This window comes from Neophocaena asiaeorientalis, unplaced genomic scaffold, assembly GCF_003031525.2.
Source record: "Neophocaena asiaeorientalis asiaeorientalis breed wild unplaced genomic scaffold, Neophocaena_asiaeorientalis_V1.1 scaffold405, whole genome shotgun sequence".
Taxonomy (NCBI): Eukaryota; Metazoa; Chordata; class Mammalia; order Artiodactyla; family Phocoenidae; genus Neophocaena; species Neophocaena asiaeorientalis.
Genome location: NW_020172822.1, coordinates 814,171 through 835,814, shown reverse-complemented (window position 1 = coordinate 835,814; position 21,644 = coordinate 814,171). Strand labels below are relative to the sequence as shown.

General features: G+C 39.7%; 1 protein-coding gene across 1 annotated transcript in view; it reads right to left on the bottom strand.

The window, feature by feature from the left end:
- Positions 1–16,316: 16,316 nt before the first annotated feature.
- Positions 16,317–21,644, bottom strand: part of NMUR2 (neuromedin U receptor 2) — a 14,305-nt gene continuing 8,977 nt past the window's right edge. Inside the window, exons 3-4 of the mRNA XM_024741877.1 lie at positions 20,707–20,832; positions 16,317–17,404 (exon numbers count right to left, since the gene is read on the bottom strand). Of these exons, the coding sequence (XP_024597645.1) occupies positions 17,094–17,404; positions 20,707–20,832 (437 nt within the window). The 3' untranslated portion in view covers positions 16,317–17,093. The remainder of the gene's footprint in view (positions 17,405–20,706; positions 20,833–21,644) is intronic.

Below are 21,644 nucleotides of genomic sequence, written 5' to 3'. Positions count from 1 at the left end.
GAGAGAGAGAGAGAGAGAGAGAGAGAGAGAGAGACATCAAAACAATCAAATTCAAAGCAAAAGCTAACTCTGATTGGTTTAGGTCAAAATGATGAATCAATTCTCTCTTTTTCTTCCAATGTTTTTCCCCATCAAAGAAATAAGACCTTAAAAAACAGGATTAGGTTGTGAACCTAGGAGAAAATGCAAAAAGAAAACAAGAAATCACTTGACTTTTCTTAGTCCAAACCAGGAGTCGGCAAACCATAATCCATACACCAAATCTGGCTTACTACCTGTTTTTTGTAAAGTTTTATTGGATCACAGCCATGCTAATTAATTTACATATCGTCAGTGGTTTCTCTGATGCTACAATGACAGTATTGAGTAGTTGTGAAAGAATGTGTATGGCTGTAAAAACCTAAAATATTTAATACATATGGTCCTTTACAGAGAAAGTCTGCTGACCCCCTAGTCTATACTGTTTCCTAAACTGTGCCCTCAGTGACATTACCACAGTGGGATACAATGAATACACAGGCATGAAAACTCCAAATTAAATGAGGTTAAGCAAATCTCTTCACTGCAGGACTTTGCAGAGCCTTAAAATGCCACTATGAATGTGAGTCTCTAAAAGAGGGATAAAATGTGCTTTACACGTTTAAGCATCAAATCTTAGGGGAATTAGGATGGCATTATGGTTCTGATTCCTAAAAACGCCCAGTTCTGGCCTGAAAGAACTTCTTTCCATAAGTTCCCTTGACAAGTAATATGTATAAGGAAAAATGGAGTGAGAACAAAATGCCACTTTATTAATAGTTGCTCAGGTGTCCAAAGCTCCAGTGCAGGGCTCTCCTGTAAATGACCACAGTGAAACACACAATTCATAGCTTAAGGCACATAAGGCTTTCTATCCTCCCCCTGATTTAAATCTTGGAATATAACCATCTCATGCCAGACTCATGGGTAAAGGAAGTTGAAGGGAATGAATGGGGAGCAACATGCCAGATATTTCTGCAGCCAAGATAGGTTTATTCGAGTTCAGCAGAGAATAGAAATTTGAGGTCTACAACCATGGTGAGCCACATGCAAGTCCCCAGACAGCAAGGGAAGCAAGGGAAGGAAGGGAGAAAAGCAAGTTGGCAGGGCTATATACTAAACAAAGAGTCCATGTCTTTCCACTGGCTGAGTCCTTGCCAGGAAAGGAGTCTTCTCTCTGTTGGGCTCTGTTATCATTACAGGGCACGAGAGCTCCCTTTCTGGTCTCCCTACTCTATTTAATTGAGGTTTCTGTTTATTAATTCTTTTACATTCCCTCTTTTGATCAAAGTCTTTCTTTAAAAGCATCGCTGATCAAGAGGCGGATTTTTCAGTTTCAGTGTCTTCTTGTCCCTCAATGCTAGGAAAGAACCGTTCCTGGGTGTAGTGCTGGAGAAAAAGTGCACAGATTGGAAACCTATTGAGGTCATGTATGAGTAACAAGGAGAGGTTAGGAGGGAGAACTGTCAGGCACTTATTATCTAAAGTCCGTATGTTATCAAGATCACAGACAATGGAGATCATCGAAGCATTATGTCATCATCAGAAGTTTGACAACAAATTTCCAACAAGACTGGTCTGGATATCTTGGGAAAACTGTCTCATCAGATGTCGTCTGCTTCAGTTCTGGGAAATCTTTATGTTCAAGTCACCAGATAATGTGCAGGTCCATTCAGGGTTTGGTGCTTCCTTTAGGTGTGAATCCAATAGCCTATTCCCTGGAGTTTGACTACACAAGGGTTGGTTAGCAAAACCTGATCGGGGCACTTCCGACCAGGTTGAAGAGAGTTCTTCCAGAGGTATCTTTTCCAATAGATGAAATCTACAGGTTGCAAAGTGTCTCTGTCCTCTGAGAGTGCACTGTGAAAAGATTGCTCTTCCAAAATACGGTTCTTTTTAATAGAAGCAATTGGTCTTTTGCATATTGGAGTATCTCTCCTTCTTTCAGTTGTGGGTCAAAAGAAACAGGAGAAAAGTACATTGGGTGTCCTGTGACTATCTCAAAGGGTAAGAGGTAATTAATTGCAAAAGGGGTGAATCTGACACTTAGAAGGGCCAAGGTCAGTGCGTTTGGCTAAGGTGTTTTGAGGGTGTACAAATTTTGCCAATTAAATCTTAATAATGCAATGAATGCTTTCAGAGCATTGAGGGTGGAAAGTGCAATGAAAGTGTAAAACCAGCCAAACAGCACATGTTTTTCGAAGTACCTGACCGGTAAAACGGGTTCCTTGGTCACTTGGTCACAAACTCCTGAAGTTTGACAGGAGTTCCTCAGGTAGGGACAATCTTTCCCCAAAGGACTTTGGCCACAGAAGAGGAAATAGCCCATCTGTAAGGGAAGGCTTCAGTCTAGTGAGAAAACATACAGTTCATAACTAAAACTTATTTATGTCCATTAGATGGAAGAAGTTGTATGAAATCCATTTTCCAGATCGCAAATGGTCCATTAGGCAGTTTTAAATGTCCAATAGTAGTTCAAATAGACCACCCTCGGTTGTATTTGGGGTAAGTGGGATAAGTGAGGTAGGTACTTTTTGCAGCCTTGTTCATTTTCCCCACCAATACTGATTCATGAATGCTGTCATTTTGTTAGTAGACCAATAGTTTAATGCATGTACAGTGGTGAGGAGTGGAAATTTTAGAGTTTCTGGTAGAACTGGGTCGGTTTTTGGTACAAACCAGAGCTTTCTCTTTTTATCAAACCAACAGTTGTTGAATTTCCAATCCTATTTTTCCTTTTCTGAAGTCAGTTGTGTGTTTCTCTTGCCATGTTTTCCAAATTATTATTTGGGGAAATATCCCTTTGGACCATGATACAGGTTTGACTGCTCTTGATCCCTTTAAGGACAGAATTTCTTGCAGAAATATCAGCAAGATGATTTCCTTTAGCTTCCAGAGAGTCAAGTTTAGACTGTCCTAGAATCTAATAATAGCTGAAGTGGCAGGTAAAAGTATTACATCCAGTAATTCCTGAACATAGGGACCATTTTTAATTTTACTTTTGCTGGAGTAAGGAAGCCATGTTGCTTCTACAACGTTCCAAAATTGTGAGATACTCTGAAAAATGTGCCTACTGTCAGTTAAATATTGGCGGTTTTGCCCTTGGCTAAAGTAAAAATCTGTGTAAGAGTATATAATTCAGCCTGTTGGGCTGAAGTAGGCATAGGTAAAGATGCTGCCTCAACAACATCAAAATGAGTTGCAATAGCATACCCAGGACAGTATTTGCCATCGTCATCTTTTGGATAAGAACCATCATTGAATCATGAGAAGTCAGTGTTACCCAGGGGAATTTCCTGTAGATCTTCACGAGGAGTTGGGGGTGGTGTGTTGGTATTAAATAGTCATAAGGGACTTCCTCAGTGATGGAGGGCAGAAGAGGAGCAGGGTTCAGGTTATTACAACATAAAGAGTTATGCAAGGAACAGTTAACAAAAGAACTTCATAGGAGGTGAAGTGGCTGAATGAGAAATGTTGAGTGTGATAAGAATTCAGGAAAGATTCTACTGCATGAAGTACAAAAATGGTTAAAGGGGATCCCACAGCAAATTTCTTGATGACCAAAAGAGCAGTGGCTGTAATGGCTCTCAGGCAAGGGAGCATCCCCATGCCACAGGATCCAGATGCTGGTTATAATACTCTGTGAATCTATGGTGGTCCCCATGTTTTTGGGTGAGTACCCCAAGGGCAATCCCTTCCTTTTCATATAGAAAAAGGAAAAAGAGAATCTGATAATTGGGATGCCCAAGGGCAGGTAGGTTCATCGAACTCTCCTTTAAGGCCTTAACATTTTTGTTCCAATGCACAGGCTTTGGAAAAGCCCTAAGAATTGCTCAATGAAGTTGCCTAGCCTGATCGTATAATAAGTCAGTGGACTGGCTTTCCCAGTTGTAATTCTAGGGACCTTTTAGGATTTTCCCAATCAGCAGTTTTCATCCAACGCCGGGCTGGCCTTCACTGACAAGCATACGAACTAGCTGATATAAGTCAGAGAAACCAGGTTGGTACGTTTGAGTGACTATATTAAATTCCCCAGCCAATCTGTAAGGATCTTTGGTTACTTTGGAAAAGCCTTTGACTGTGGTTCACATATCAGCTTTAGTCCAGGGAATATAAGAAATTAAGGGTTTAGCCTCTGGATCCTTAGAAAGCTTAATTTTAAAGCGACAGCTTCTGAGGTGTTCAGAGGAAAAGGGGAGTTCAGTAAGAGAATTAGTATGGGGGAATTGAGGGCATAGAAGAGGCACAGGTGGCGTAGAAGGGAAAGGGAAGGGTTGCACCGGAGGTGGAGTCTGACCATGAGGAGCAAAGAGAGAGAAACAAGATGGAGCCAGAGGCAAGCCTGCGGCAAAGGAGCCGAGGAAGACCAGACTGAGGCTTCAAGGGCCATTTTTTTCTTTCTTGAATGATTTGTTTATCTCAGTTAATTTAAAATCTTATTTTGCAGAGAGGCAATTTTAGACTCCTGAAAAGGTTGGAAAGCCTCAAAATGCCAGTTGAAATAGGCATTCCATTCAATTCTGGACATTTTTGAACTACTGTAATCCGATTCGGTTTTAAGAAATTTAAGTTTGAGGACTTCAAAAGTTCCCCATAATGGTCATTGATATTCTAAATTACCTTTGGTCAGGTTGGTCCATTTAGTTAAAAATGCACATGAGGAAGGAACACAATTTTTTTTTTTTTTTTTTGCGGTACGCGGGCCCCCCACCGCTGCGGCCTCTCCCGTTGCGGAGCAACAGGCTCTGGACGCGCAGGCTCAGCGGCCATGGCCCACGGGCCCAGCCGCTCCGCGGCATGCGGGATCCTCCCACACCGGGGCACGAACCCGCGTCCCCCGCATCGGCAGGCGGACTCCCAACCACTGCGCCACCAGGGAAGCCCAGGAACACAATTTTTAAACATAAAATCTATCAGAGTCCTTGCCGGGGGCGCACCTTCAAACTGTTTAGATAACTGGGATGCCATTTCTCAGAGGTTTTTCTCTAGAGTAAAAGAGTAATTTTCACATAGCTCATACAGTTTAATTCAAACAGCTCGCAACTCATACGCCTGCAGGCCTAACACCAGCCAATTCTAAGGATGCAGCTTGTTCTCTGACAGCCCCTATTCCAAAGGAGTGGGTCAATGGCTGAATTGGTGCAGTTTCAGTGAAACATCCCTTGTTCCTGAAGGAATGGGCCAAAGGCATCTCAGCCAGCTTCAACTGAAATAATCTGATCTCCAAATTAGACTGAAGTGTCAAATGAGTACTTGCATACAGAAGAAGGCTTTAACCAGAAAGATGAAACCTTAAAACAGATCCCTAATAGAGCCTGGAGAACTTCAAATGAAAAGAGGTTTGTAAGCTTGGATCCAGGAGAAAGATACCTTTAAACTTCAGGGATCAGCAAGAAAAGCAATGAGCTCAGTGGGCTCAATTTTGGGTACCATACCTATTTTGCTCACCAGCCCTAGGGCCTTTGGGGTGTCTTGTCTTGTCCCTGTATGGGGCATCAAGATGTTGACCTAAAACAAATAGACTGCCAGATATTTCTCCAGCCAAGATGGGTTTATCCAGGATCAGCAGGGAATTGCAATTCAGGGTCTGCAACCATGGCGAGACACAAGCGAGCCCCACATAGCAAAGGAAGGAAAATGCTTTTATAGAGGTGGAAATAAAGTTGGGAGGGCTGTAGTTAACAAAGAGTCCATACGGCTTTTCGTTGGTTGAGTCCTTGCCAGGGAAGGAGAGGAATCTTTCTTCTTCCTGTAGGGTTCTACTATCACTGGAGGGCATGAGAACTCTCCCTCCTGGTATCCCAAGACTATTTAAGATTTATGTTTATTAATTTTTAAAAAATTTTATTTATCTGTTTATTATTTTTGGCTGCATTGAGTCTTTGTTTCTGCTTGCAGGCTTTTCTCTAGTTGCAGTGAGTGGGGGCTACTCTTCGTTGTGGTGCGTGGGCTTCTCATTGGGTGGCTTCTCTTGTTGCAGAGCATGGGCTCTAGGTGCCTGGGCTTCGGTAGTTGTGGCACTCAGGCTTGGTAGTTGTGGCACTCAGGCTCAGTAGTTGTGGCTCACGGGCTCTAGAGCGCAGGCTCAATAGTTGTGGTGCACGGGCTTAGTTGCTCCACGGCATGTGGGATCTTCCTGGACCAGGGCTCGAACCCGTGTCCCCTGCATTGGCAGGCAGATTCTTAACCACTGCACCAACAGGGAAGCCCCTGTTTATCAATTTTTTACGGGGGTTCTTTGTATATTAGGAACAGTTCAGTCATTTTCACAGAGGAAACAGTGTTGGAAGGTTTTTAGGGTAAGATCCAAGAAATGTTAAAATCCAGTTCTCTGCATTATTTGAATATGTTTTCTGGAGACTTGTAGCATCTCCTTTTTTGAAATCACTAAGAACATTAAGAACAGTGTAGGCGACATGAGAGATCTTGCATGGTTTGCAGACAGTTTGCAGGAGAAATGAAGACTTACTAGAATAGCTAAATTGAGCTGTCTGCAAAGAGAACGAGCTGTCTTGGTAGGCAGCAAACATATAACTAATAATGTACAAGCATAAGATAAATTGTAGAGGTAATTCAAATATCTCACTCATTCTAGGATTCTAAATTTTAAAGTTATGTTTTAAAGTCCCAACCAGCTCTGAGGTTCTGAGTCTTTCGTATAATCATTGCATACCATTTTTGTTGTTGTTTTTCGAAGACAACATCAATTTTGCACTTTATTTCTGTAAAAATAATATGTCCACTTGGGGGTAGTAAAGTATTTTTTCAGTGTCTCCAGGGAGTTTTCAGCATTTTCTCTGTGAATACATGAGTACACATGTGAGTGAAAATAGTACCAACTAGATGTTGTGTTATTTCTTGTATTTTGTAAGTGACAGTTTCTTCTACTGCATAAACACAATAGGAATTATGAGCAGCCACAGATTTCATTTCCCTTTTTTCTTCTTGTAATGCCCAAAGATTTAAAAACATACAAATTAAAACTTTTATCAGCAACATATATGCCCAGAAGCGGAATGATATTTGAGTTAATTCTATAATGGTAGTTTCATTATATTCAATTAAATTCAATTCAGTGAGATAGTCCTGAGATGGTTTGAAAATTCCTGAGTTGTAAAGATATGCCAACACTTGAATTATTCTCCTCCTTTTAAACTATTTCAGTATTTTTATATTTTTTACCATAACATAAATTACTACAAAACTTGGTGGCTTAAAATAATGAATCTTTATTAGTTCACAGTTTCTGTGGGTCAGGAATCTTGGTGCAGTTTAGCTGGGCACCCCTGGCTCAGGATTTCTCGGGAGACTGCAATCAAGGTGTCCACAGTCCTGTGGTCATTTCAGGACTTGCCTAGGAGAGAATCTGCTTCTAAGCTCACTGGCAGCTGGCTCCTCCAGAGAAAGCTAGCTAAGAGAGAGGGAGAGGGAGAACATGCCAGGAGAGAAGCCAGAGTCTTTCTGTAACCTAATCTTGGAAGTGATACTCTGTCATTTTCTGTTAGTTAGAAGCTAGTCTCACCCACACTCAAGGGGAGGCGATTGCATAGGACATGAGTTCCAAGGAATGGGGATCATCGCAGGGGGCCATTTTACAGGCTGCCCAACTCTAGACAGATTTTACAACTCTATGATTTTAAATCATTGCTCTTTTGAAAAATTACTAAAACAGCATTCAGTGCTTAATCAGATTTCCTTTTTTTTTTTTTTTTTTTTTTTTTGCGGTACGCGGGCCTCTCACCGTTGTGGCCTCTCCCATGGCGGAGCACAGGCTCTGGACACGCAGGCTCAGCGGCCATGGCTCACGGGCCCAGCCGTTCCGCGGCATGTGGGATCTTCCCGGACTGGGGCACGAACCCGTGTCCCCTGCATCGGCAGGCGGACTCTCAACCACTGCGCCACCAGGGAAGCCCCAGACTTCCGTTTTTATGGCAGAGTAACCAGAACCTCTCTTGCCCTGGTGTCAGTAAACAGGGATTCTGGTCCTTCCTCTGTGCCAATCAGCTGCAGCATCTCAGGCACTTAAGTCATGAATTTTGGTTTCCTTGTCAACAAAGAGAGGCAATTTGATTATGCTCTTTTTTAAAAAAATTAATTTTTATTTTATATTAGAGTATAGTTGATTTACAATGTTGTGTTAGTTTCAGGTGTACAGCAAAGTGATTCAGTTATACATATACATATATCCATTGTTTTTCAGATTCTTTTCCCACATAGGTTATTATAGAATATTGAGTAGAGTTCCCTGTGCTATACAGTAGGTCCTTGTTGATCATCTATTTTATATATAGTAGTGTGTATATGTTAATCCCAAATTGGGAATTTGGGATTATACTCTTGAAGATCCATTCTAGTTTGGGTATTCTTTTCCAGCAAACAAAATTCTGTTCTAACGGGGTCCAACTCTCTTTCCTTTAGGCAAGAGTGTCTCAGCCTCAGCACTGTTGACATTTGGGGCTAATAATTCTTTGTTGTTGTTGGAGGGGGAAGCTGTCTTGGACATTGTAGGATAGTGAACAGCATCCTTGGCCTCTACTCACTAGATGTCAGGATCAGCCCCCTCTTTGTGACAATAAAAATGTCTCCAGACTTTGAGGACCACAGATATAGGCAGAGCTATAATTAATCTAGCATACAAAAATGATTTCCTTTTCTGTAATATTTTGATTTCTTTTCCATTAAGAAAAAAGTCTATAAATTAATTAATACACAAGAGTTAATAACTTATAAGTATTTGCAGTTTAAAAGGGAAGGGATCTTTTGAGGCAGAAATTCAAGGTCTAGAGATGAGAAGCTGTTTTTAGTGACACTGTCAGGGAGTGGGGTGGAGGTGGGACACTATTCATACTAACCATAAAAAATACTTATCCCACTGAAAAAAAGGAAACTACTAGAGAATAATTTCCAGGCTCCACAGAAATGGTTGTGTGAAAGTCCACATTAGTCCTGTGATGGTTAATTTTATGTGTCAACATGACTGGATTGAGGGGGTGTGTCCAAACATTCGGTCAAACTGTATTCTGGGTGTTTCTATGAGGATGTTTCTGAATGAGATTAACATTTGAATCCATTTGAATTAGCAGACTGAGTAAAGCAAATGGCTCTCTGTAATGTGAGTGGGCCTCATCCATCAATTGAAGACCTGAATAGAACAAAAAGGCTGAGTAAGAGGGAACTTTGCTGGCTTGACTGATTGAGCTGTCCTTGGGCTAGAAATTATACCATGGACCTGCCTCTCCGGGTTCTCAGGCTTTCAGACCCAGACTCTGTGATTACACAACCAGCTCTTCTGGGTCTCCAGCTTGTTTACTACAGATCCTGGGTCTTCTCAGCCTACATAATCACATGAACTAATACCTTATGATAAATCTCTTTCTGTCTCTCTCAAGAAGATGGATAGAAGAATTTCACAGAAGTCACAACTTTTCTGAGCATCACATTCCAGGGCCCAGCACTACGTAACACTTGGGACCTTTCTCCATCTGCCACAGGGTCCTACTGTTGCCATTCTCAACTCCTAAAAGCCATTGACAAGGATGTTCTCCTTGGCCAAACTTTCATCAGGCTCTTTTGAGCCCTCTTTTCCATGAGGTCTCTCCTTGGCCCCCATCTTTGTCTGAGTCTAGTTGTAGCAAAGAATCTTGCTAAGTCAGTTTATAGATCATCCTTCTTACCACTGATATCCAATCAAACTCTTTTCCTCTATCCTTTATCTTCCCCTTCCCTCCCCTTGATACCTAACCATGTTTTACACTATTAAATCTTTCTAAAATTTTTTTTTTTTTTTTTTTTTTTTTGTGGTACACGGGCCTCTCCCTGTTGTGGCCTCTCCCGTTGCGGAGCACAGGCTCTGGACGCACAGGCTCAGCGGCCGTGGCTCACGGGCCCAGCCGCTCTGCGGCATCTTCCCGGACCGGGGCACGAACCCGTGTCCCCTGCATCGGCAGGTGGACTCCCAACCACTACGCCACCAGGGAAGCCCTCTCTTAGCAATTTTATATCCACTTCCTCACCCTGGTCTTTGTCCATAAATCCTCACGTGGTCCTCTTGTATTTGAGTTCAGTCTTTCCCCTCCATTGCAATAGCCTCTATCCCTTATTACAATAGTCTTGAAAGTCTTTCTTGCCATTTTTAACAAGTGTCTGGTGGACTATTTATTTCATTTTATACCACAATGCAATGATAGCTCCAGTAAATAAAAATCACAGGGGACAGATTTAACCTAGATTCTTAGACATTTCTTCAGTTTGAGTCAAAGTGTGATTTAGATTCTTCTTCCTTTTTTTTTTTAAGTCTTAGCATGAACCATGTAACAGTTACCTAGCCATGTTTTGTTTTGTTTTTGTTTTTTTCTTTTTTACCTAGCCATGTTTTAAAGCTACAAGCTGCTGTCAAGAATTGGTCTGTATGTAGGGAATACAAACTAATTTTATAGCTAATCAAATAGATATAAACCTATTGATGAAATCCTCTTTAATGGGATCCAAAGACCAATATTATAAGTTTAAGAATTATGCTGTTTTTAGATGATGCTTTATTTTCTGAATTATTCAGGCTGTGGGTTCTTCCCATTCATTCAAATATAGTGAGATATGGGAGGAGTCATGGACTAGAGTGAGGGAAAATCAGTCCTGATATCCCCCCTGTCACTCACTGTTTTATCTCAGACAAGCCACCTTTCTTTTTCTTGCTTTAGGCAGGTGGTATAGATTTGTAGCTCAGAGCTGGAGGTCTAGACCTAGAACTGAGTTAAACCTCATCTTCAACAATTATTAGTTGTGTGACCCTGGGCAAGTCACTTAACTTCTCTGTTTCAATGTGTTTTTCGTGTATTCATCTCTTAGGATTGTTGGCAAGGTTAAGTCGGATAATAAATATAAAGCTCTTAGTACAATAGCTGGAAGAGTCTCAATAAGTATTATGGATACATGAAAGAAATGTTGGGTTAGATGATCTCGAAGCCTCCATGTTCTAAATTTTTATAAATTTCATAAGTTATACAGGAGTTTAAAGCAGGCTACATGTTTCCATTCAGTCAGGGGTGGAGCTGAGAATATATAATGAAAAATGAATATAAATTTCCTTTCAGTCAGTAACTTTGAATAACCATAGATTCAGTAGGTTGAGGATAAGGACTTATTTGTTATTCATTCCTTGTGTTTTTATATCTAGCTCAGTATCTGCCCCTTGATATGTATTTAGTATTTCCTGGGGTGGGGCACTGTATAGAGTACAGATGTACAGCAGTTAATAAGTTTCCAGGTCAGTCTTCCTGCCTTTGACTCCTGGCCCTTCCACTTGTTTGTTTGTATGAATGGCAGCTCAGTTGTCTTTGTCAAGCCTCAGTTATCTCATGTGTCAAATGGGGATTGTTATAAGATTTACTTGATGCAGATGTCAAGCACATGGCCTAGTATCTGTCTCCTAGTAAGTGTTCAATAAAATAGCCATATATGATGTAAATTCGATATTGAGGATCGGGGATACAGCTAAATATCCTTTTCTACAAGTACCAGAAATAGTGTAACAGTTAATACCCAGTGGCTTGTCTCCTTGGTATTCTTCTCTGAGCTTGGTGTTTATGCTAGAACTATGACATTAGTTGGAGCCTTAACCCTGTCTTCTAATTCTGAAAGCCAAAAACCAGACATTTAATTCCCTAGATGAAGACAGGCTGAAGGTCTTCAGAAACAATTACTATGCATGGCCATCCTTAGCAGCCTGGGTACCTGTGGTTTTGCTGACTGCCCTGTCATAATATTGATTAATCTTTCATATAACACAGAAACAGTCTTTAATACATACTTGTGCCTTCATTATTAATGAAATCTTAGTAGTTGGTGATGACGTTTTGGGCAGTTTATCTGGCGGAAATGTCTACAAAAAAAACACCTGACACATTTCTTGGTGTAGAGCTCCTTTAAATCATCTTACATTTGAATGCTGCCAAATAGAGTAGTAAGCTTCTAAAAAGTGTAAACAAAATGAAATGGTTTTAAAAAACATATATCTTCATGAAACACATGTTCCCATTCCTATGTATCATTTTCCCACTCTCATTACAGCACTTCCTAGGTGCCAGACACTGTCCTAAGAGTGTTACAAATCATATATTAACTTATTTAATCCTTATGTCACCACTCTGATATAGATGCTGTCATTATGTCCATTTTACGGACAGGGAAACTGGGCCACAGAGAGATTAGGTAACCTGCCCAAGGTCACACAACTAACCATCTTACCGCCAGGATTTGAATGCAGGCATCTGGCTCCAGTACTCATGCTCTTGACTTCTGTGTTTGCTCTCCCATCTGTATTAGTGATTTAGTGGGAAGTCAATGAAGAGGTAATATTTGGGGATGACATTAAACTGAGAAGCTTTTTCAGCGATGTTGATGAAATAGAGTCCCATGTGGAATCAGTGTAGCGAAATGGGGGAACTCAGGCATTGGAGTCAGATAGTTCTGGGTTCATACACACTGTGCTGCTTACTAGACGTGTATCCTTAGTCGCAACATTTCGCTCCCTCTGGTAGTGTTCTACCTCCCACCCTTGGTGGGGCGAGGACCTCACGGCGATTGGAGTGTACTGCTGGGCCCCCTAACTTTGGGATTGGCCATGTGACTTGCTTGCCATGAGAAGCACATACTCCAGGTGGCCACTGGGTCCCCATCAGTGCCCCAGCCTCAGTTGGAGTGGAGCCAGCCCAGCTACCCTGCAGATACACGAGTGAGGTGTAAACACTTACTGTTGTGTGTCTCACTCAGACTTTGTGCTTGCTTGTCTATTTTCCCAAGCGTAAAGTGAGGCTAAGTCTTATTTTGTCAACCGTAAAGGGGGAATAATAGCAATACCTTCCTGTTAGTGAAGCTGTGAGAACTTACTGAGCTAAGAGTACAAATGAATGTTATGAAGTAAAACATTTCAGTTCCTATTGTTAAAGAATTGGTAACTAAGTTAGGATCAGTATTAAAATTTTCAGTGTTTACGGAGGGAAGCATGAAATTATGATATTCCTTCTGTTGATATATTTAAATAAGCAAGGTTTACCCAAGCCTTATTAAGACATATTTTCAAAATATCTTTTTACTAACAAAACATTCTTATCGTGCATTAACGTGGGCCTCTTAACATAAAAGTAATTTCAGGTTTTTGAAATGAATGAAGTGCTTTTCTTTTTGAATTTTTTTTTTTAAACCAGCTCAGTCTAACCATTCTAGCCTTCTAAATTCACAGTGTATATATTTTTTCACAGTGTGTATATTTCATGGGCAATAGTATAATTTGAGTATATGCAACAATTTCTAGGCTGTGTTAGGTTAGTTAAAACTTTCGAATGTTGACATTACCTAGAAAATATTTCCAAAGTATAACATATATGTATATCTAATGTAGAGTTTAAATGTGATGTAATGATTTAAAGGGATGAAAAAAAGGGGAGGAATAGATTGTTTAGATGAACTGAACCTTCACTTGGCTTGCATAAACCTGGACAAGCTTCAGCTTCCTTACAATGTTTATATAGTACCTTTCCACATACTTAAAAAATGAGGTCTCCAGCCAAGTAGAGAGAATGTGGAAATTTTGCATCTTTTTACAGTGAACCCGTTGGGATATTTAAAAACAGATGTATAGGGAAGAAAAGTAGATCTGTTGCTATTTTCTGTGCTAATATTAATGGACAGCATCCAAGGGTAATTCTTCCACTCTAGGTTACTTGTGAAATGCTGAAGAGGCTTTCATGTCATAATTAGTATGCTTTAGCTTATTTTATCTCTTACCTCTTTGGTCAAAATCTGGTCCATTGACTTTTTTTCAATGAGTTAACTGCAGCTTTAAGTGGTCTGTAATTATAATGGTGCTATAGGGGATTTAATCTACAAACAAATCACATATATTCCAGCAGGATGGCAGATTGCCAGCATATTGATAGATAGTCATGTGCTGATAAGCCAGCTCTGTGATGGGCAGTGTTTACCAATTTCTATGGTGCAAATATTTCCACTGAGGCTGATTTCAAGCTACCAATCATTTGACAACAGCCCTTCAAAATTCCTAAATATGTAATAATAAACTTTTGCAAGCCAGTCCAAGCCAGCATACCACTAAACAGTTCGTTCTTATACATACTGCACTATTATGTAGAATAACGATGCTTTTTAATTATCCTGCAGTGCTTTCATTCAACTATAACTCATACATTAAGAGAGTGTCTTTATGTAAGACTGTTAAGGGCCCTTTAGAATATGATTCTAATAATTTAAGTCATAGACTACTTAGAGGTGCTAATCAAAGCTATAAACCTTCTCTAAAAAAAAAGTACACACTAAGAATTATGAATATGATTTCAGGGGATTCTTCTACCTCTGATACTTGTCCATGGGTCTCAGATTAATAATCTCTGCTATCTCTTTGGGCCAAACTATTTTGGCAAGCCACATTGTGAATTTCATTGCTTCAGTTCACTAAGTTTGTGAATGACTAGAGAGCTCAAAATCACCATTGCGTTGCAGAAAAGTTAAATTACCAATACTTTATTAATCATGTTTACTATCTGGCCTCTTCTGTCATTATTCTAAAATTCAGTGATCACAGGGAATTCAAGAGGAGATGATGTGGTCCATTACTGAGTTCAATTGAGTAACATTGAACAATTTAGTTTTAGTTTCTCCCTTTATTCTACTAATTTTGTGTGAACTATTATATAAGCTAACTCTAGGACTTGTGATATTTCAATCTTCATTTTTTAAATACAAGCTTCCTATATGTACATATGTGTATGTGTATGTATGTCTATATAGACAAAATTAACACTTTTTTCTCCCTTTTCTAGTGCTAGGCTTAATTAAACCTATTGCCCTCTGACTTGGTCAAACACCTTTTTTACATAGTCCCATAGTACTTGTATATGGATTTTGTGGCACACTTCACAATTAGATTTAAACAATTAATTTTGTAATGATTTTCAAAAATAATCATTTCTTCTATTATATGTATAATTTAAAGGCCAGGTGATGCCACATGCACATTACCTAATGGGTTCTGAAAATTTGTTGAATGAAAGAATTAATGATAATATTTTGGATATAAATGTTTAAGAGAGAAAAGATAAACAAGGAGAAAAAAAGAGACCAAAGTTTTAATGAAGCAACCAAATTACTAGCTGCAGTTTTAGTGTTGATTCATCTTCTGTCCATCCAGCCACAACAGCAATATTTTTAGCCCTGGTCATTTGGAGTTGACGTTGATGAGAGTAATCATACTAGACGTTCAATAGGCAAGAAGGAAACTCATTTCTCCTCCATTTTTGAGGGTTTTGTTTTGTTGAGTCTTTTCAACTTAATTCTTAAATGACCAGAGAATTTCTGCTCACCAACATAAACCATCACTAAGAATCCAGATTCCTTAAAGTTGGCTTATAATTAGCTAAGCGATTTAAAAAATATATTGAATCACTTTGAAGATGACTGTTCAGTTAGGAAATGATGTCAGAGACCACTATTCTCATTTTTTAGTAGAATGGTTCTTTCAACTTGGGGAGAATTCAGAGACTAAAAGCTAGAGTTTGCATGTTTCAGCATCAGTAAAGCCTGGGGCTGAGAAGAGCCTTCTCACGTGGTAAGCACAGCAGGCATGCCGTTACAATCATGGCTCATTAAACGGCCAACTGAAAGTCAGATGACCCTGTCAGAAACAGAATCTTAGTCTTTCAGCTCTTTAACACGGTTTCATTTGGAGCTGTTTATTTGGCTCAGTACATTGGAATGTGAGACAACTCATCACATATTTATTGAACATCTACCATTGTGATCGATATATTGTCAGGATTCCAGTAACAGCAGAAAGGAACACAGGCTACTTCATGCCTTTGACAAATTTACATTCTGGCAAAGCAAGAATATAAATCATGGAAATACAGAGCAGTGTGAAGAAAGAGCTTAAGAGACATGAACTGATAGAAAAGTCAGATAGTCACTTCTATTTGAATAAATCAAGCATGGTTTCATGGAAGAGGTACCACTTTGAGCTGGCCATTGAAGAATGGGTAGGATCTCATCAGACGGAGAATGGAAATATAGAAGGCATTCTAGAAACATATATATGCAGCTGGGGAAACTAGGGTGTGTTTTCATATGAGCAAGTAATTCAATTTGAGTAGAAATATATAGTATTTGTGATGATACAATGGAAGGTGAGTCTGGAAGGTAGATTTTACCCATATTATGTGAGTGACAGTGTTATAGAGGTAATGAAGGATTGAGTAGGGGGAAGTCATGGGTTTGAGACCAGTAGTCACCATTTGACTTGTCTCCGTTCTGAGACAATAGACGTACCTCTGTCTGCTTATGGCGTAAGTTCTTAGAAATCCAAGTCTAGACCAAATTATGAAACAACTAAGTTTATGTTTGGTATGGTTTGATTCTTTGGACCTTCCACCATAGCCTTCTCCCTCTTCCCATTCTTCTCTAAGTGGAACTTGTATCTAATTCCACCCCTGGTGAGGAATGTCTGGTAATGACTTGGGGATTGGAACAGGTGGGAATAATAGTTCTGAGGAGCATTCCTGTGTTATCAGGAGGACTCTTAAAGTCAAAGGCTTCAGGACTCCAAGGAATCACATTATAATGGCACAATATGAGGCAGCAGGGTAAATAGCTTGCTATGGAAGGACTGGCGTGGACCCCTCAAATCATATAAACAGCTTCTCCATGTCTCCCTCTGTGTCTCACAGAAACCACTGGTTGTAAGAAAGACAGCCTGATTCAGAGTGTGAGTAACAGGACAAACCATTCCCAATAGTGGAAATGGCTCAAAGTATAGGTGCCATGCTATGCTAGTCATGTTCTTTTCATGAACTAATAAAGGGGCATGAAGCAGTTAAGATAGTGGAAAGCTAACTAAAAATCAGGAGGTTCTGGGTTTTAGATTTAAATAGCAATTTTCACATTTGTTAAAAAAAAAGCTAGAATTGGATATATATAAGTTCTAAGGGTCATTTTACCTCCTTAATATCATATAGGAAGGCATAAATTATGGGATGTCCCTCCCTCTAGTGTGGAGCCATAGAGGAATGTCAGCTCTTTGAGAGTTCCTTTCTTAGTGCCTGTCCAGCACAGAGGGCTGTGGGGAAATGAGAGCTGCAGATGGACAGCTGACAAGGGAACTGGGGACCCACATCTTCGGTCAGCTCCACAAGGTGACATTCTGACATCAGGAAGAACATCTTCCTGATGTTCTGTTGCACAGATGGCCCCTGTGGGTGGTTCTGGGAGTGCCGCTGTTTGCAGGAAGGAGTGAGCACATTCCGGAATGCTGCTCGGAAGCGGCGAGAGAGTAGGTTGTAGATAATGGGGTTGACAGCTGAGCTCAGGTAGAAGAGGACACCTGGAATGCAGGGGATTAAGAGACATGCCAAGGAGAAATTGGGGGAGAGGTATGACAGGGAGAAGCATAAATATTTAACAAAGGTCTTGAATCCCTTTGATTGCCTCGTTTGGAAGTGATAATATACATAAGACTCTAATTGAGAATACAAAATGCTCTGAACAGATCTACCACCTGTGTACTTAGGAGTCAAACCCAGAAAGATTAAAGAGTCTTGGAAAAATTGAGGCTGGCATGGGATCTCTCTGAGATGTTTGGCAACTTCCTTTGATCCCCATTTGTTTAATCAAGGAACATGTTCCCATAGCATTAACGAGAGATGCTTAAGTATCAGAGGAAAGAGAGATTTCTTTTTATCTCATTGGAGTTTTGCTTAAATCTATAATTTGAAACTGCAAGTAATGGAGGAATAGTAAATCAGTCAAGGCATAGTCTCTGCTGAGACTTCTTAAAATGCTAAATATCTCTTCAAAGAAGTATTCCCCAATGTCTTTTCCCTACCTAGCCTTTCCCCTTGATGGTTCTTCCCACCTTATTTCCAACCTTATTGAATATTTGTATTTTTCCATTTGTTTTCTCCACCAAATGTCTTGCACACTGCCATTTTCTTGGTTGGTATTCACTTTTCCTTTATTACCATATCCTATTCTATTTTCGCAAGGCCCAAGGGGAGCCTAAGGTTGAGAATCAGAGGACTTAGTTTCTGATCTGGGCCTTTGCTTATTCTGTGAGCCTGGACAGAACTGGCACTTCAGTTTCTCTTTCTCTGTAAAATGGGAATGATAATACCTTTTTAACTCACCTCCCTGGATTATTGTGAGGATTAAATTGAGTTACTGTCTACAGAAGGGCTGAGAATAAGAATATAAAACAAGTGATAGGTGTTGTCCTCAACACATTCATTGTTGTCCTCGTTTATATAGTTCAGGACATTCAGAGTGCCATATGCCCTGTGGACAGAACTGGGCAGGGAGGAGTGTAGGACGGTAATATTTCTATAGACTGTTAATTTGTTCAATAAAGAAATACTGGGATTCCCTGGTGGCGCAGTGGTTGAGAGTCTGCCTGCCGATGCAGGGGACACGGGTTCGTGCCCCGGTCCGGGAAGATCCCACATGCCGCGGAGCGGCTGGGCCCGTGAGCCATGGCCGCTGAGCCTTCGCGTCCAGAGCCTGTGCTCCGCAACGTGAGAGGCCACAACAGTGAGAGGCCCGCATACCGCAAAAAAAAAAAAAATAAATAAATAAATAAATACTGCTTGAACTCATTATACGACTTTGAGGCACATTGGAAGGTAGTGCATTTAGACTTTGTTCTCCAAGAACTTGGAATAGTATTGCAGAACAAGATTTATGCCTAATTTCAGTAATTAACAAAAGGATGGTACCAAACAGTATCCGTTAAGAAAAGAGCAAAATATGTGACACCAACAGTCATGCTATGGAAATTCACATGATGGCATAAACACAAGAACCCTAATGGTCATGACAAATTTAGTGGCGGTGATTGGACTCTCGCGAGACCATGAAATGGGTAGGAGATATTGGGGAAGAGAGGAGAGGGTGCTGCAAGTAGAAGGCTTAGCATGCACCAGTGTGCTAGAGAAAGATTATTGTGCAAGAATAATGCAGAATGTGCAGAAATCCCTAACTCACCAGTTTGACGAGCATTCAATACATGGTTTATGAATGAAAATGCTATAACTTGAGGGTCAAAAGGCAAGTTGGGGCCATTTCTGGGGTAGCATTTAAGAGGTTTAGACATCATCTGGTTGGCAAGGTGGGGAAGGGAGAAATTACATCTTAACAGGAAAATGTTATTGTAAATGAACAACTTGTGAGTCTTAAAATGGTTGTCTTGATGCCTCTGGAGAAGTGTAGATCAAGCCTCATGTGATCTTGTGTTTTCCAATTTTTTTAAAGAATAATTTATTTTACTTAAAAAAATTTTTATTAGAGTTGATTTACAATGTTGTGTTAGTTTCAGGTGTGCAACAAAGTGAATGAGTTATACATATACATATATCCACTCTAGTATTGAGTAGAATTCCTTGTGCTCTACAGGAGGTCCTTATTTGTTATCTATTTTATATATAGTAGTGTATATATTATTTAAACACTCCCATTTTCTAAGACTAACCACAAAGATCAGAGCCATAAGCATTTTTGATTTTTTGTCCAGAACAATAAATAGTTTAACATGGAGGAAAAGTCCTAATGTCCAGGTATAAACTGTACACAAGCCCTGCTGAGTACAAAAAAGATGGTTGTAGAAAATAGATAATATATATGGTATTCAGTATACATTTGAATGCTATTGTTTTTGTTCTGTGCACATCTGGAGCTTAACTTGCATAAATTGATCTTATCTTTCTTCCTTAATGATGTCTTTGATAAAGAGCCCATAGGACCGTCCAGTGACTAGCAGTGCTCCATTTTAGAGGAAAGAACCCTGAACTTGAAGTTAGGTGACTCAGGCTTGAACCTTGTTTTTACCATTTGCCAACTGAGTGTCTTTGGACAAGTCATTTCTTCTTTGTAGAACTGTTTCTTAACCATAAAATGTTGATGATGATATCTACTTTACAAATTTGTGATGGTTGTAGAAGATAGGCTATAGCATTTTACAGCTTAAAAAGTTCTTCAATAGCTATTATTTTATTTGCTTCTTACCATCAGCCTGTGTTGTATATAGAGCAGGCATTATTGCCACCTTACAGTTGAGGAAACTTTGGCAAGAAGGAATCCATATTCTGCGTATCACTCAGAATATAAATGGTGGTATTGAGATGCAAATCCAGGTCCTCTGATTTAGTAACCTTTCAACCACTCTCTCTCATATTCTGTGGTGTCCTTAACAAGCAGCATTAAAGTAGCCTAAAAGCAGACCTTGAGGCCCCATGAACACCCTTTGGCTGGCTTTCATGAGGGTCTAACACTTGCTGAAGACAATACAGGATTTCAGGGACATGGATGTTTAATAAATAAGAACCAATTAAATCATATGGCCATTGAAAGAGAACCAAAGGAATCATTCCTTTGACCATTTTCCTGCTGTAATCATCAAGCTTAGAGTTGAGGTCTTTCATAAAGTAGTGTCTCAAATAGTAATAAGGTGTATTTCTTTTGAACCTGTAACATACCTAATCAATACATAAATAAAATAAAAATCAAGTGTCTTCATTACAGTATGGCAGATCCCCATAAGTTGGTATATACAGATAGAACCTACTGCTCTAAGCAAGATGAAGAAGCTGCAGTTACCTGGACACCTGTGGTACACCCAAACGAGCTAAATTTTACCTGATACCACATGGATGAGATTGAACACAGCAGCCAGGGATTCAGTCCACTCCTCCACAAAGCTGAAGAAGAGCCGATCAATGTGGAATGGGGCCCAACAGATAGCAAACGCTAAGACCAAGACAACTGGAAAAGGATGATGAAGGGGAGAGTAAAAGGCAGTCAAAGCAAGAATAGGTATGCAGTGCCCACACTGAGTTCATCCATCCCTTCTAGCATTTCCCCTCCATCTTTGTTAAGTTATAATTGCTAAAGGCCAACTAGATCCTAAAGGGACTCTACATAGAAAATGTAAACATAAGATGAATTTTGTAGGATTGAGAATCAGTTTTCCATATGGTTGTAAAAGATTTCTTGTGTAATGTAAGTTTCCTTCAGGATATTTAGAATAGTATTGAATGTATTCAAAGTTCTGAAAACATTCTATTGTGGAAAATAAATTATGTTGCAGGTAGACTGTTGGAATCACGTAAACTGGATTTATAAGTAAAATGATTGTGTTCAAGCAATTTGGTGTTCTTTAAAGTTATAGATTAATAACAAACTATGAAGTATAGTATAAATTTATCTTGTTTTTCTAGTAAAAAATTAGAAGTTTCTATGATTTTAATCACTTAAAATTCTGTAAGGCGTCAGGGGAAAGAGAAAGGTGGAACAACCATGAGCATAATACAAGCATTTTAAGATTGGGATGGGGGTGTGTCTGTTATATTATAAATTGCTAGAGCACAGAATTCCTTCCACTTCCTTTATGTTTGTTTTTACATCTATTTTGAAATGATTACAGATTTATAGGAAGTTGCACCTTCTAGTTTCTTATTTTCAGCTCCCAAGACAGAGATTGGTGCTACCGTAGTTTCTCTAAGGGGAATTTGTTCTCCAGAAAAATAAACGTGTATGTTTTCTTCTCTCCTGAAGTTGTAAAATACTTTCCTCTC